This window comes from Rhinatrema bivittatum, chromosome 2, assembly GCF_901001135.1.
Source record: "Rhinatrema bivittatum chromosome 2, aRhiBiv1.1, whole genome shotgun sequence".
NCBI classification, from domain to species: domain Eukaryota; kingdom Metazoa; phylum Chordata; class Amphibia; order Gymnophiona; family Rhinatrematidae; genus Rhinatrema; species Rhinatrema bivittatum.
Window position 1 is genome coordinate 424,713,872 of NC_042616.1, and position 17,456 is coordinate 424,731,327.

Consider the following 17,456-nt stretch of genomic DNA (forward strand, 5'->3'; position numbering starts at 1 on the left):
TGATGGCAAAAGTCAGAAAGATGCTTGGGTGCAAAGGGAAAGGAATGACTAGTAGAAAGGAGGAGGTAATATTGCCCCTCTGTAAGTCCCTGTTGAGACCTCATTTGGAATACTGTGTGCAAATCCTAAGAACACACCTTCAATACCTTTTAAGCCTATCTGACTCAGGATTAAAAACTAAATTGGTCAGAGTTCATCTTATATATTTAACAAATTTATATACCGCATTATCAGTAAAAATAAAATGTGGTTTACAAATAAACATTCATAATCAGCATAACAAAAATACAATAAATAAAAAATGAAAACAATAAACAACAACAGAGACATATAATAGATTAAGCTAGCTGTTGACTCACCAAAAATCATACCTTTGTGCTATAGGAACGTACCACCAGAACTCAGGAGGAATTCCAATCTCCCAGCAACCCTCAGTTGCCAGATTCATGAAAGGTCTAACTCAGGGGTCAGGAACCTTTTTGGCTGAGAGAGCCATAAACGCCACATATTTTAAAATGTAATTCCATGAGAGCCATACAATATGTTTAAAACTAAATACAAGTAAATGTGTGCATTTTATGTAAGATCACACTTTTAAAGTACAATAAGTCTCTGAAAATATTACACCAGGCCTTAAGACACCAATACATCTCCTATTAGGAAAACGGACCAAGTCAGGCTGCTATAGAGTCCTACACAGAAACTACACGCCAGCAGAAAACCTCACCTGAATCACGTGCTGTCCCTCACCTAACATAGAATAAAGAGACCAAAACGCATAACAAGAAGCATGCAGACAAAAACTGAATTGGAAACTGCAACAAGCCAGAGTCTCTGTATGCAGTGTAACAAAGGAAAAAAGAAACATCACACATCCTTATAAAACAAATCAAGAAATATAAAATCATCAGCAGTAAAACTGTACTAACAAAAAGAACATATTTCGAAACAGCTGATGAGTGGAATATCCAATAATTAAAAACTCATATAAAACATTTCCAGATACCAACAAAATATTTCAAAATAGCAGACACAAAGATCCAGTAATGAAAAATAATAAGGATACAAAAATTTTTTTGCTCTGCATACCTGGGAACGTTTGATATCCAGGTGTCCTGAGATTGTTCTGAATTAGCAGGAGGTGGGGTGGTTTGCTTGGAACTTTCTCCTCTCTGTCACATACCAGCGCTCTCTCTCACACTGGCTCTCAATGACACACCTATACACACATGCTCTCAGTCACTCACATATACAAATGTTTTTTCTCTCTCACTTATATAGGCTCTTAATTACACATTTACACACATGGGGGTAGATTTTAAAAGAAGCGCGATCAGCCTACTTTTGCTTGCGCATCAGACTCAAGCAAAAGTACGCTGGATTTTAGTAGATACGCGCGGAGCCGCGCGTATCCACTAAAATCCTGGATCGGCGCGCGCAAGGCTATCGATTTTGTATAGCCTGCGCGCGCCGAGCCGCGCTGCCTCCCCCCGTTCCCTCCAAGGCCGCTCCGAAATCGGAGCGGCCTCGGAGGGAACTTTCCTTTGCCCTCCCCTCACCTTACCCTCCCTTCCCCTACCTACCCACCCACCCGGCCCTGTCTACACCCCCCCCTTACCTTTGTCGGGGGATTTACGCCTCCCGGAGGGAGACGTAAATCCCCGCGCGCCAGCGGGCCTGCTGCGCGCCGGGCCGCGACCTGGGGGCGGGTACGGAGGGCGCGGCCACGCCCCCGGGCCGTAGCCACGCCCCGTACCCGCCCCCAAAACGCTGCCGACACGCCCCCGGAATGCCGCGACGACCGGGCCCGCCCCCCGACACGCCCCCCTCCGAGAACCCCGGGACTTACGCGAGTCCCGGGGCTCTGCGCGCGCCGGGAGGCCTATGTAAAATAGGCTTCCCGGCGCGCAGGGCCCTGCTCGCCTAAATCCGCCCGGTTTTGGGCGGATTTAGGCGAGCAGGGCTCTGAAAATCTACCCCATGCTGTCTATCTTTTCACGCTTACACACACACAGGCTTTCAATCACATAAATACATGCTGTCTTTTTCTCTCACACACAGACTCTCATTCACATGCTTACAAACATGTCCTCTCTTTCTCTCATTTACACACAGGCTCTCAATCACATACTCACATGCTCCCTCACCTAAATCAGCTCTCAATCACACACAGACACACATGGTCTCTCTCTCTCATTTAAACACAGGCTCTCAATCACATACTCACATGCTCCATCACCTAAACCAGCTGTCAATCAGACACAGACACACATGATCTCTCTCTTACTTATACACACAGGCTCTTAATCATACATACACATGATCTCTCTCACACACAAAGGATCTCAATCATACACACATACTCTTTCAAACAAACAGGTTTTCAATTACAAACTTACACATACAGGTTCCCAATGGTAAACTTACATTCATGCTCTCTCTCTCACAGGCAGGATCTCAATCACAGACATACTCTCTTTCACATATACAGGCTCTCAATCATTCACATACATGCAATCTCTCACTCACACACACAGGATCTCAATCACACATGCTTGCTCGCTCATTCACTCTCTCTCTCCCCCCCCCCCCCGGGAACTCGCGGCAGCAGCAGCCACCTCCCAACGCTACCCTCCTTCATTTTCAGCCCTCGCGGAGGCGAAGGCGGAGTCCCATCGGCCGCGGTTGAAGATTTTCATTTTCCTCCGAGCCGCGCTGCAGTCTTCTTCCCGCGCAGGCACCCGATGCTCTCCACTTCCTCTTCCGGGCCGCGGGAAGAAGAGAGCACGGCGTGCTCTCTTCTTCCCGCGGCCCGGAAGAGGAAGTGGAGAGCATCGGGTGCCTGCGCGGGAAGACCCGTGCAGGCACCAGATGACTCCAGCGCTGGCACCCGGCTGACACCCGATGACTCCCGCGCAGGCACCCGGATGACTCCAGTCGGCGTGCTCTCTTCTCCTCCCCCCCGCGGCCCGGAAGAGGAAGTGGTGAGCATCGGGTGCCTGCGCGGAAGAAGAGACCACGCTAGTGTGGTCTCTTCTTCCCGCGCAGGCACCCGATGCTCTCCACTTCCTCTTCCGGGCCGCGGGGGGGGGGGGGGGGGGGAGGAGAAGAGAGCACGCCGGTGCCGCTGACTCCAGCTGTCCTGCCGCGTTCCGCCCGGGCTGACAGCATTTTAAGCCCGGGCGACGGAGGACCGGGGAGCAGCTGGGTCAGCGGGGAACCGCGAAGTATGGCGACACGTGTCTGCGAGCCAGATGCAGCCCTCAAAAGAGCCATATCTGGCTCGCGAGCCATGGGTTCCCGACCCCTGGTCTAACTGATCTTAAACATCCATTTAAAGATCTTCCTACTACTTGGGATCTAAATATAGTTCTGGCTCAGTTCGTGAAATCACCATTTGAGCTTCCAGCAACAGCAGACTTAAAATTCCTTTCTTGGAAGATTTTGGTTTTCATCTTAGTAACTTCTACTTGGAGAGTAAGCAGGTTGCATGCAGCAGTCTCATACTCACTGTATACCCAAATTTTCCAAACAGAGTAGTTATGAAAACTCATTCCAAATTTCTACCAAAAGTGGTCTCTCCATTTCACTTCAATCAATCCATCGTGTTGCCAGTTAGGGCATGCATTGAACTTCAGAAGAGCTTTATTTTTCTATTTGGAGAGAACAGTGACTTCCCAACTATTTCTCTCTTTCATCTTGGGTAAACAGGGTATTCAGTTACAAAAGAACTCTCTACTGTGTGGATTTCTGATTGCATTTCTTATTGTTATAATCAATGAGGACAACAGCTTCAAAATAAGGTAAAAGCCCACCAAGTCAGAGCTATGACAGCTTCCTTAACCCCTATTCGCTCTGCTTTCATAGAAGAAATCTGCAAAGCTGCTATCTAGTCTTCTATCCATACTTTTACTGCTCTTTACTAGCTTGAAAATGCTTCTTGCCAAGATAGCAGTTTTGGCCAAGCCATTCTCCAAAGTTTAACTAATTCCTTCAACTCTCCCTGCAGCCTCTATCAAATTACGAGTTGCATGTTCCACTGCTGGTATAAAAACATAACAGATACATGTATTCCTCCATTTGGGAGTCCCCATTTGTGTGGCTGATTACTGTCCTGCTTGTTCATGGAGAAAGCAAAGTTGCTTGCCTGTAACAGGTGTTTTTCCGCAGACAGCAGGACAAATCAGCCACACAGTTCCATTCTCTTCCTCTGAGAGTTGAAGGTTAGCTTGCCTCAAAGTCTGAAGAGACTCAAAACCTTCTCACTCTTTCTGAACTCTGAGAGAGCTTTTCTGTCTCGGCGCTGTCAAATGACATTGCTCGCCTGTGTGGCTGATTTGTCCTGCTGTCTGTGGAGAGCACTTGTTACGGGTAAGTAACTTTGCTTTTCTGTGCCATCGCTGGCTCTTGACGCAGACCCCTGCAGTGGTGCTTCTGCTCGTTCAGGGGTGAGAGAGTGTAGGGGGGGGATTGCTTTTAGTTTCCTTGTTTTGATCAACATCATATTAAGAATTTGCGCAATAGAAAGCAGAGTAAAGATATATTAAGTACTTCTCTGGCTGTTGGCTACACAGGTGCCTGGTTCACATCCTGCGCTCTAGCACGGTGAAGTACAGTAAGATCCGTTCGTTCAAGAAGCACTACCAGTTTGACATGTGCCGGCACGAGGTGCGCTACGGATGCCTGCTGGAGGACAGCTGCCTGTTTGCCCACAGCTTCATGGAGCTCAAGGTCTGGTTGCTGCAGCAGCACTCAGGTACAGCTCCTCCTGTCCGTCCGTCCGTCCCCCCCCATCCATCCTTCCCACTGTCTTCTGAAGAGCGCGGTGCTCCTGCTCCGCTCGCAGCCTGGGGCACCTGGGGAGGGCTTCAGGGTGATGAGATACAGGGCATGAGCGCCCAGACAGGTCTGTGCGAGAGGAGATGGCGTCTGCAGCCCTGGAAGCAGTGAAGTAGAAAACCCAGTGCTCAGGCCGTACAACTCTCAAGCACTGGCCCTGCTGTCGGACATGACCCGGCTCTTGTTTTGTTTTTTTTTTTTCCCCCCTAGGGATGACCCACGAGGGCATTCTGCAGGAAGCCAAGAAATACTGGCAAGCACTGGAAGTGAGCGCCAACCGAGCCTCTCGCAACAAAGTGAGTCCCAGAGGTCCCTGTGTTTGTGCCTGCATCCAAGTGTGTATCTGTGTGTGTGTGTGTGAGACTGTCTGTATCTATAGGGGGGGGGCGGAGGGGGGTTTTGACCGTTTGTTCTGCTTTCTGCAGCTGGTTTTCCTTGATTCATTGGGTGCACAGCAATCCAGATAAAGCTAGAAGCTTTCTTTATAGCCGAACTCTCTTAGCTGCCTAATCCTACCAGACATCTTATCAGCCAGGTCTTAAGGGTTACTGAAAGAGGGGCATTGAAACATGCTTGAGCGTTATTTTATTAAAGAAATTCTGCTTGGCAGGGCCGGACAAGACAGTGCAGCACTGCAGCATTTCAGGCAAGGGCAGGAGAAGTATCTGTCTGTCTGGCCCCAAACCCTTCCCCCACTCACACTTTTTAGGGTCATGGATGAAAGGGAGGGAAGACATCTATGGGACTAAAGGGAAGGATCCTGTGATGCCAAATGAAGCCCCCGCTAAGGTCACTGCTATGCTTGGTCACTTCAAATGGAATTCCTTCAGAGCCCTGGGGTTGGTAGTTCCCGGCTGGATGTGGAGATGAGAGATGGGTCTTAAGGCAGATGATTCTAACTGATGTTCTTTGGTGCCTTGGATCCTGAGCTCCCGTGGCTTCGGGCTTCTCTGTTGCTGGGCAGTACCTCGCCAGTTACAGCTCCGTGTGTCACTGGCTCGGTCCCCATTCTGTCCATGGAACTGGGTAGCGATGGGGGCATTTGAAGCAATGGTCCTGGTCCCGGGGGGGGGGGGGGGGGAATGCTCCTCTGCCTGTCTCACACCCAGTATGGGAGGGGCGGAAGCATGCGGCAGCCTGGAAAAGCACGGCTGCTTCGAAATGCCGGCACGGAAAAGTCTGATTGATAGCGGGGAAGCCCAGCGGCGCTCCGGTACGTCAGCGCTGCGGGTGGAGCATTAATCGCACAGACCTGTGGTGCCAGGTACTCTGTACTGCACTAGCATGAGGAAGGTTGAGGAGGAGAGAGCAGGAGGCTGCTGTGGCGCGGTGTTGCTGACCTGAGATACGCAGGTAGAAATGTGCCACAGCCTGTGGAGAGTAGGGGGAATAATGGAGAGAAGCCCGCGTTTGCTTAGGTCGCTGAACCCCACTCCACCCTAAAGACGCTCTGCCCTCATAAAGGGGATGTAGGGGCTTATGTATACTGAAAGGCTGTTCAAACTGAGGTTATTTGCACTAGAATTAAGTCATTTTAAGAGGAGATTAGTTACATTCTGCAGTCTCAGCACTGGAGTCTCCATAATTTGAGTGTCATGGGTGGAGAGAGGAAGGCTTTATAGTGATGGAATACAAACATGTAAGGCACAGAGAGGGTACTCCCTAAGCTCCCTCAGGGTGTTTTGATGCGCAGCAGAGAGATTCACCCTTGAAGAGTGGCTTAGGGTCCCTTCCCTGTCCGTCCCCCCCCCCCCCGTCCCCCCCCCACCTCTGTCACCAAAGAAAGGGCCAAATCATTCAACCTCCTCCTTGTCCCCCTGGCCCCACGAGTCTCTCTCACTCTCCCCCCATCCTAGCCTCATCAGCAATGTTCCCTATCATTTTTTATGGGCTGTGTGTTCAAGAAAGTGCAGTGTTCTCTGCAACATCATTCTGTTTTCTTGTGTAGGCTGTTCACCTGTATGCACGTCTTCCATGACCCATATGCACATGCAGAGCTTACAGAGAGCATTGCCCACCAGTGTCCTCCTCTTCTGTTTCTCTCCCTCTCTCGCCCTGGCCCACCAGTCTCTCTCTCGCTCGTTTCATCCACGTTGGTCCCACTAGTCTCTCTCTCTTATCTCTCTCGCACTGTGTCACTGCAAATGTCACTTGCTCTCTCTTTCCCACCCTGGCTCCACCAGACTCGATCTCTCTCATCCTGGCCCCACCGGTCTCTCTCCCACCCTTTCACTACTAATGTCTCTCTCTTGCCCCACCAGTCTCTGTCTCTCAAAACCCCATCTCTCTTGACCCTTCTTCTCCCCCCTTTATTCTTCTTACCATGTCTCCACCAGTTCTCCTCTGGGCTGATGAAGTGCTGCCTCCTTCTGCCCTTGCAGGCTGCTGACCCTGCCTTTCCCTCTGCTGACACCATCTCCTACCTCCCTTAGGTCCCACTGACACGAGCTAAACAAAATAATTAATATAGAGAGGCAGGAAATGCAGGATGCCTTCCTTCCCCCTATTCCCAGCATCTTCCCTGCTACTTCTTTTTCCCCCTCACCCAGCATCCTCACCCCGACCTCTGTATGTTGAAAACACTCTTTCTCTCCCTCTCGTGCACTTCTCCTTTCCCATGCTGGGGGCACCATCTTTCTTCTACTGGGCAGCTGAACCAGTGCTTCTGCCCCTGTTTTGCAGGGCCTGTGAGTTTTGCATGCACTCGCGATACTAGCGCTGGTAGGGAGGAGTTACAGCAGTGATGGCACAGCTCCTCCCGCTGTCTCACCAAGACCTGCACAGCCCCAGGTATAAAGTTTGTGGCTGTGCACATGCATACCTTGGAAAAAAACACTCTTCGACTGCCCGCGGAGTTCAAAGAGCTTCAGTTTTTCTTTCAGGGAGCCTCATGTGGCTCGCAGGATACCAGTTGGCCATTCCTAATCTAGCTTACATGATGCAGACCTTAACCTCACCGCAGGAATTAGGAATCGCAGGTTCCCTGTACGTACCCAGATCAGTCCAGACTCCTGGGTTTTGCCTCCCTGCCAGCAGATGGAGACAAAGAAAGTTTTACTGACACTGTACCTAACCCAGTGTGCCTCCTGCAGTCCCTCAGGAGTTCTCTGTCTCCAGACTGGATCTCTGTCTCCAGACTGGATCTTTCACCTGTGGGGAACCCCGGATGTGAATCTCTTTGCCTTCCCTTGCAACAGCAAAGTCAGCCACTTCTGCTTCCTGTACAGGAGCGACAGGAAGCCAGCCTCAGACGCCTTTGCCCGCTACTGCGGTAAGGATCTTCTGAATGCATATCCTCCGCTTCCATGTCGGGAAAGATCTTAAAGTTTCATTCCACAAGTTAAGTGAGTTGGTTACTCTGGGACAGAAAGTGTACTTCTAGCTAACCTGCTCTTTATGGATATTCAACAAGCAATGATTGTGGTGTTACAGAGTTAAAAAGTTGAACCAAATTAGAATTAACCTATGTAGGTAGTTCTAGGTTGAACTTGTGGCAGTCCCACGCACATTTACATGATGATTTCCTCTCATCAGTTAATAAATTGCTACCAAGACTTTTTGTGTTTTGTTTGACAATGTATTCAGTCTTGGAATTTGTGATTGCAAACAGTGGGCTTTTTGCTATCCCATTGATACTCATCCTTCCATCATGCCTCTGAGATGCCAATTTAAGTATATCTCATCATTCACTGCAATACACTCTTAATTCTCCCATTTTACTTCTTAGACTTCTGGCATTGGCATATAGACATTTCAAAGTGCATTTTTTTGTTTGTATTAACAACCTGTTTTTCAGTTGATAGGGATAATTTGGAATCTTTTAGCTCAGGTGATTCTTTACTTTATAGGTACATGGACTACTTTTGTTTTTATTGGACCCTCTAATGCTTAATTAGTATCCTTTGAAGATACCTCCCTCTGAACCATGCGCTGCTGAGCATCTGTTGGCTTTCCCCTTTGTTCTAGTTTAAAAGCTGCTCTATTTCCTTTGTAAAGATTAGCGCCAGCAGCCTGGTTCCACCCTGGTTAAGGTGGAGCTCACCCCTTCATAAAAGACTCCCCCTTCCTCAAAAGGTTCCCCAGTTCCTTACAGAACTGAATCCCTCTTCCTTGCACCATCGTCTCATCCATGAATTGAGACTCCGGAGCTCTGCCTGCCTCTGGAGACCTGCGTATGGAATAAAGAGTATTTCAGAGAATGCTACCCTGGAGGTTCTGGATTTCAGCTTTTTACCTAAGATCCTAAATTTGTTTTCCAGAACCTCCCTCCCATATTTTCCTATATCATTGATGCCCACAAGTACCACCTCAGCTGGCTCCTGCTTGCACTGTTTAAAATCTTTATGTAGGTAATGCGTGAGGTCCGCCACCTTCGCATCAGGCAGGCATGTTACCAGGCGATTCTCACATCCACAACCACCCAGCTAGCTACATTCCTAATAAATCACCAATTGTGACAGGCGACCTAACCCTTCCTTCCTGGACAGTAGCACTGGGAGACACGTCCTTGGTGGAGAGGGGACAATACATCATCTGGAGAGTAGGTCCTTGCTACAGAATCACTTCCTGCTGCAGTGTGTTGATCCACAGGAAAAGGACAAAGCAATAATACTGTTCAAATAATTTTGTTCACCAAACAAGGGATTGGAGAATGACCACAGGTAGTCGGAGGGGATGCTTATTGTAGTGTTGTAGATGCCACACCTTTTACAAAAACATGCGTTTGCATGGAACTAACAACCTAAAAGTGGAATATATTTGAGGCCGGATGGGGATGTACATGCATCTCTCAAACTAGTCCTGGAGTACCCCCCTAGACAGTCAGATTTTAGGATATTCATAGTGAAAATGCATGTCCTGCCCAATGCGTGCAGATCTATTTTATGCATATTCATTGTGGATATCCTCCAGGACCATGTTGAGAAACGTTAAGATACACCCTAGAATGTTAAGGAAATGCAGAGAAGGTCTACCCGTCAGTCTTTTGAATTCTGTGGAACTGGAAAAGGGAGAATGGTACGCCTCTTCGTAAGAGGGATTATAGGGCAGAAATAGGAAATTACAATCCAGTTAACCTCCCCTCTGTGGTGGGAAAATTAATGGAGACCACACTAAACGAAAGTGAAGTATTTTGAATCCTGTGACTTGCAAGGTCCTAAATAGCAAAGGGAGATTGTGTTAGATAGATCTTTTCAATTTCTTTGGGTGACTAGAGAATGAGATTGGAGGTGTGCCCTGGATGTGGTATCCTTAGATTTCAGCAGAGATTTTGATACTGTCCTGCATAGGAGACTAAATAAACTGACCAGTCTAGGGATGGGCCTTTTAGGTAACTCAGAGTAAGGCACCAGTTGAGTGATAGAGACAGATGAAAGACTAGTAGGAAATGGAGTTTGCGCCAAGGAAATAGGAGTTATCAGTGGATTCCCCTGGGGATCAATCTTGGGGATGGTTGTATTTGATATTTTTGTAAGCGATATTGCAGAGAGATTAATAGGATGGGTTTGTTTTTAATTTGGGCAGATAAAATGAGCCCTCAGGTTCTATGTTTGTTTGTTCACACAAATCCTCATGACACTGGAGCATTATTACTAAACATGTTGTATTTCCACACAGTTGGCTTTGAGAGAAATTATGAGAAAAACAATAACATTTTAGGAAGGAAAGGCATTGCTTCTATATTTTCCAAATCCTCATTTTGTGGTGTTTTAGTAATAACTGTATTTTGGTTCCTTGTTGTTCAGATATTGTGTTCGAAGTGCACAGAATGTGGATATATTGTGTCGCTGCCCATTTTTCCTGTTGCCTGGACAGTAAAGCATCCTCCCACAAGTTGTGTTGTTGGAAGCTACACAGAATGAAAGTTTCAGGGATAGTGACAGTTGTCCTTTCCCAGTTATCCATAATCCCTCTTAAACGGAGTATGATTTTACCAGGGGTAGGTCTTGCCAGACAAATGTGATTAATTTCTTTGACTGGGTGACCAGAAAGTTGGATCAGGAGAGAACACTAGATGTAGTGTACTTTGATTTCAAATAAGACCTTTGACACAGCTCTGCATAGGTGACTTATAAACAAGATGAACGCCCTTGGTATAGGCCCTAAATTGATTGGGTTAGAAACTGAGTGATTTGGACCCAGTGGTGTGGTAAATGGAGCTCACGCTGAGCAAGGAGGAATTACCAGTGGTGTACCCCAGGTATAAGTCCTCAGTCTGGTTCTGTTCAACATTTTCATAAACGATACCACATAAGGACTATCAAGAAATGTTTTGCCTAGATACCCTGGAAGTTGTGAAAACCTTTAGAAGGGATCTATTGAAGCTTGACGAATGGTCTGGAGTCTGGCAGCTAAGATTTAACCCTAAAAAAAAAAAAAAGCATCATGCATTTGGGTTCCAAAAACTCAAGAGCATGGTACAGTATAGGGGGTGAAGTTCTATGCACGAAACAAGAGCAGGATCTGAGGCTGACTCTATCTAATGATCTTAAGGTAGCCAAACAAGGTAAGAGCAAAAGCCAGGATGCTTGGGTGCTTAAGGCGAGGAATAGCCAGCAGGAAAAAGGAGATGATATTGCTTCTTTCTAAGTCTCTGAGAACTCATTTGGAATAGGCAGGTCTCTGTGAACAGAAAGGAGGCTCTGGAACAAGGGGGGGGGGGGGGGGGTCATGTGAGGTGAATGAAAGTGGGTAAAATCAGGAGTAATGTAAGGAAACGTTCTCCCAGTGGATACAGGAACAGGGTCCGAGTTCAGGACAAGTATAGAGGAGCTCTGAAGGGGAGGAAGGGATTGTAAAGCTAAGCTGGGCAATAAGGCCTTTATCTGCCATCATGTTCTATGTGTCTACAGTATGTTTCAATAAGAATGAAAACATCTTAGTTCCAGGTACAGAAGGATTATGGGTAAAATTTGGGTAGGTATAGATCTATGCTTTCCACCAGTGGGAAGCCCTTGTTGTGCTGAATATAGTAACCCCTGTTTGTATATGGTAAAAGACGGTTTGGTTTGAAACATTTTTATTGCAAACCCTCCCCCCCCCCCCCCCCCCCCCAAAAAAAAAATTGCTTTAGCCATGGAGTTCAGAAACCATTGATGATTTTTTTTCCCCCTTTGCTATCTTTCCTCCTTGCTCCTTCCTCTCCAGGTTCCTTCCAAAACTGCTACACCCAGCACCTTTGATCTGAACATGAAGTTTGTATGTGGGCAGTGCTGGCGGAATGGGCAGGTAGTGGAGCCAGACAAGGACCTGAAGTACTGCAGTGCCAAGGCCCGGCACAGGTAATGGGCTGGACGAAGGGCAGGCATTACAGGGCGTGCTTAATGCTCTTCAGGGTATTTTGAGTATATGGGGCTGTATCATTGATCATGTGTGTATTTAAGGTCAATCCAGAAATAAAGTATATGTACCGGGTACATACACTTTATTTCTGCTTGTGATGGAGTTTTTAATGTCCTGAAGCACAGACAAAACTCTTCATGTGAGCCAGGGATCCAGCTCCTGGTTTTACCTCAATGCCTGCCTGGTTTTACTCCCACAGCACAAATCCCTGTGTGCTGTGGGAGTAAAACCAGGACTGGATCAGCCTGTTCTGTAAAAAAAAAAAAAAAAAAAAAGGCGAATAAATAATTAAATAGTTTAAAAGAAAAAAAAAAAAACACGGAACCAATTAGTGACCTTGGTGAGAGCAGTAGCGGTGGCACCCTGGGCAGTGTCAGGAGATGGGTTTTGTGGGCCTGCGCTCTTTGGTAAAGCTCAGAAATCTGCATGAAAACAGCTCTCAACCTGTTTCATCAGCTGTAGAAGAGACGGACCCCAGTCTGGCTGGGAAAGATAAGGGTTAGAATGCTTCTTCCAGCTGGGCGCTGCTGCAGACACTGCTCATCTTTGCATCTAGTTCATGTAGCCAGTGGAATATTTAGGTATTTTTTGACTCTAGCATATGTGGGTACTGCTCCCCACCCACCCCACCCCCCCAAGCGGATAGTGTGGCAACCTTCAGGCCATATTCTGAGCTTGCATGAGTTGCTCTGGGAGATCAGCAATGGACTAAACTGGCCAAGATCTTTGCCTCTCTCTTTATAGTCCCTTGCCAGATCTCTTCTTGCATTTCTTCACCTCACATCATTGAAGTTTGAAGGATGCAGTTTTCTCTCCATTTTTAAAGCAGCTCAGTTTGTTTGATAACAATCATCTGGTAGCTGACTTGTCCTTTTCGAGTAAGCTGATTGAAAGAGCTGTAACTGAATGACAACGAAAAAGGAGAAGCAATAAAACAAGCCTAAAGAAATCCAATATATGTACAAAATATAGGGTTGTAAGCAAAAAACCCCCAGTTTTATAAAGAATGCATTTAATTTATTCCAGAAATAAGAAATAATACAATAAACAGTTCTTTTACATATATTCAATCTATTGAAAACATCACTTTATTAGAATTCAAGTTAATCAGATTAAAAAAAACTGTCATACAACCACACAAATAAAAACATAAAGGGAAAAATAATTATATGTATACAATGCAACCTGACAAAAATTTGTTTCAAGCACTTATAAAGAAAAATTGGTTCTTACCAACTAATTTTCGTTCCTGAAGTACCACAGATCAGTCCAGACAAGTGGGTTTTGCATCCCTATCAGCAGATGAAGGCAGAGAATAAAAACTTTGAGGCACTGCTACTTAACTGAGAGTGCCAAGTATTGACCTGTATCCAAGCCAAATTAGAATGAAACACAACTATCCCCTGTCCTCTCAGGGTGAACATCAAACCAAGGGTTGGAGCCCTCTGAACTAGAATCCTTCAACTCCATGGAACCAATTAAACTTGGTAATCCTGTTTAGGTTCTGAATATATCAATCACAAACAAAAGGGATCAACTTTTACTATATCAAAATCTTTCACCATCCGAAATATTTGACGTATTCTCAATGAATATTTTCAAAAAATATTTTTGAAATGTTCAGATATAAGTTTTAAGATGGAAACGGGATCGCATCAGCAAGCCTTTTGACGACGTGCCTGGTATAGCCAAGCCGTCCGGTCTTATCTATCATCTGAATAAGGTTCTGAATATATACCCATCATCTGAATAGGTTCTGAATATATACATAATGAAAATCCTCAGATTGCATCCATGCAAGCTGAATGGTCTTCGGTATTTCGTAAATAAGGGGCTGAGTCTCTGGACTGATCTGGGGTACTTCAGAAGCAAAGGTTAGCCGGTAAGAAACAATTTTCTTTTGCTGTTCGTTCATCACATCAGTCCAGACAAGTTGGATGTACCAAAGCACCCCTACATTGGGCAGAAATGCGAAAGATCTGCTCTCAACACACTTTCGCCAAAACTCAGTTCCGCCAGCTACTGAACAACCAACTGGTAATGCCGAGAGAAAGTGGGCAACGAAGATCATGTTGCCGCCCAACAGATCTCCTCTGGCAACATCAGCTGACATTCAGACCAAGAGGCTGCTTGTGTCCTAGTAGAGTGTGCTCGCAACTCCTTTGGTCCCTTTCGACCCTTGCAGAGAGAGGCTGAAAAAATAGTTCCTTTCAACAAACGAGCAACAGTACCCTTAGAAGCCTTACATCCCTTCTTTGGCCCGCCAAACAATACAAATAGATGGTCAGACCCCCGGAACCTGTTGGTGACCTTCAGATACTGCAACAGTATCCAACGAACATCCAACAAATGAAGCTCCCTTGCCTCTGGCATCTTGGACCTATTTGGAAATGCGGGAAGCTCCACTGTTTGGTTAAGGTGAAAAGAGGAAACAACCTTGGGCAGAAACAAGGGTACTCCCTCCAAGACATGGAGAATAAGGGGCCTCAACTCCTCCTTCTGAAATAACCAAATGATCCTTGGGTCATCCCCTTCATTCACCAGAGTCTCCTCTAGATTGTCCACATTATTATTCACCCCTAGATCGTTGCCCGGTGCACCTGTTCCTAGGACAACCACTGAGTCATCTCCCAGATCGTCCCCCAGGTGTTTACCATTCTCAAACGGATCCTCTGGATGTGCAAAATCCTTGGCATCTGCGTGGTCCATCTCACCTGTGGGCCGAATAAGTCCCAGGTGATGCAGCAAGGCTCTAGAGGCCCCCAAGAGGCCCACCTTGACCCTTTTCGAGGGGCACTGTGGCCTCCCCCCTCAGGGGCCACTTCGCCACCGCTCTTGCCTCTCCCCGATGCGATCGCAGTCCTGCCGCAGCAAGGCTTGCCCGCAATAGAGCCCTAACCCTCAGCTCCAGTCAAAGGACTTTTTATTTATTTATTTTTTTAATTGACAGCAAAAAAATAAGTGAATACAAAGGCTGTCATTTTCCACTGCTGCCAGTGGGCAATCTGGGGAGAAGCCCTCTGCGGGGATGAGGGAACCAGGATCCCTGGCTATCAGTCCCCTGGGAAGATGCAGGCAGAGCCAGCCAGGGATTACCAACTCCTCGGGCGCACCCGGCTCCAGCTGAGGGTTGGCCCACAAAGGTGCCTAACACCTCAGGGAGCACTAACTCCTTTCTCTCTTGCTGCTTCTTAAATTCTCCAATTTTTTTTTTTTTTTTTTTTACTCTCAGACTACAGGTTTGCACCTCTACCATCTGCTGGAGACAGAGAAATACTGAGGGACTGCAGGTGGCATTCTCGGTTATGTAGCAGTACCTGAAAGTTCCTATTCTCTGCCTCTGTCTGCTGGTAGGGATGCAAAACCCACTTGTCTGGACTTATCTGGGGTATGAACAGAAAATGAGCATGAAAAGACTCTCTTATAAACATTCATAACAAGCTTAAAGCCTGAAAACAAAAAGAGAACTTCAAATTCTTCAGCAAATTCATTAGCAAATTGTGTAAAGACACAAAAAAGATAGTCCAGCAAACTGAAGAAGATGTACTAAACTTCTAAAGAAGGATGATAGATAATGTCCCGTAAGGAAACACAATCACTATCTGGACTTCGACAAACAAAATCTCACCTTTCCAAACTCTAGACAAATACCATATTAATGATCACTAAAATGTCACGTTTCCAAATCATAAGCGAGACCATGTTGGTGAATCCCAATGCTAGCATTTCAGCACAGATGTGCCCTCTTCAGGGGAAAGAAATAATGAACATATCATGTACACATATTAGTGTAGATCAGACCTGGGTGTCTTTTTGATGACCTATTGCACATACTGGACAAAGGCAGAAACTCTGTTAACATACTGTTAGGCCTTAGTGCCACGTTTGACACAATCAGCCACGGAATCCTATTAGATCATCTGTGGTCGTACAAGGTCCAGGATATGGCTTTGTACTGGTTTAAATTATCCCTCTCAGAGTGCTCTGTGAATTTTCTTTCCGGGTCAGTAGTCATATCCTTTTGTTCTGGGCAAAAAAATTGTGGATAAAGAGGGTCTGTTTCTTATTCTGAGTGTCTATGTAGCACACCACAAATTAGTCTTTTGTAATGTTGATGCCCCAAATGTATTTTCTCAATCCTTTTTTTCTATCTTAGTTGCTGAATTGGGGCAGTTTTTGCAACATCAACTTAGCATGAGAGGTGATTTCAGTTTACCAATATGTCCCTCTTTAGATACGAAGCCTATTCATTCTAAGCTTGAAGGCGGGCTTGTTTTTTCTACAAAAGGACTTCCAGTTGATAGATATTTGGCATGCTCTTCATCCTATGGAGCTGGACTGTTTCATTTGAACGTTCACAACGCCTTCTCTAGAATAGATTATTTTTCAGTTTCTGAATCCCTGTTTCCTAAAATAATTACCGCCTCCATTGATACTTTTACTGTCTGTCACCATACCCCAGTCCTGCTTGAATTAACTTTAGGTTCCATTGGGTCTTCTGCATATTGATGGCGATTCCCATCTATGATATTTGAGGATGCTAATTTTCATGCTTTTATTTATTTATTTGTTTGTTTGTTTGTTTGTTTTTATATACCGGTGTTCGATCTGGAATATCACATCGGTTTACATTGTAACTTGGTTCTAAGAGGACAGGGCCTTCTTATTTTACATTTTAAATTCAAAGATAATTCTTACAGTAAATTAAACGGGAACAACGATATGTCCTACAGAGTGTCTTATATAGTATAACAGCATAAATAGTGTAACTTTCAATAATTAGGATATAAATACATATAAAAGATAAATGGGATGATTACGTGAATCTTAACGCTATGCCTGATGTTTCTGAGGAAGTTTTTTGGAATGGGGGGAAGACAGTTATGCGGGGGCATGTTATAGCCTATGTGGCACATAAAAATAGATCTAGAAATCTTGTGATTATATACCCAGTTGCGGTCCCTTAAGAAATATCTTATTCACTCTTCCCAAGTTCAGAAAATCGCTGAACCACTTGTTATACCAAAGGGAAGTATAACATATAGTACAATATGGGGCGGATTTTAAAAGCCCTGCTCGCGTAAATCCGCCCGGATTTACGCGAGCAGGGCCTTGCGCGCCGGCAGGCCTATGTTCCATAGGCCTGCCGGTGCGCGCAGAGCCCCGGAACTCGCGTAAGTCCCGGGGTTTTTTGAGGGGGGTGTGTCGGGGGCATGTCGGGGGCGGGGCCGATCGGCGCGGCGTTTTGGGGGCGGGATGCGGTGTTTCGGGGGCAG

The 17,456-nt window shown here is 46.2% G+C and overlaps 1 protein-coding gene across 1 annotated transcript in view; it reads left to right on the plus strand.

Annotated features, from left to right (window-relative positions):
- Positions 1 to 17,456, plus strand: part of ZC3H7B (zinc finger CCCH-type containing 7B) — a 147,651-nt gene that overhangs the window by 113,421 nt on the left and 16,774 nt on the right. Inside the window, exons 16-18 of the mRNA XM_029590240.1 lie at positions 4,575 to 4,756; positions 5,050 to 5,135; positions 11,986 to 12,119. Of these exons, the coding sequence (XP_029446100.1) occupies positions 4,575 to 4,756; positions 5,050 to 5,135; positions 11,986 to 12,119 (402 nt within the window). The remainder of the gene's footprint in view (positions 1 to 4,574; positions 4,757 to 5,049; positions 5,136 to 11,985; positions 12,120 to 17,456) is intronic.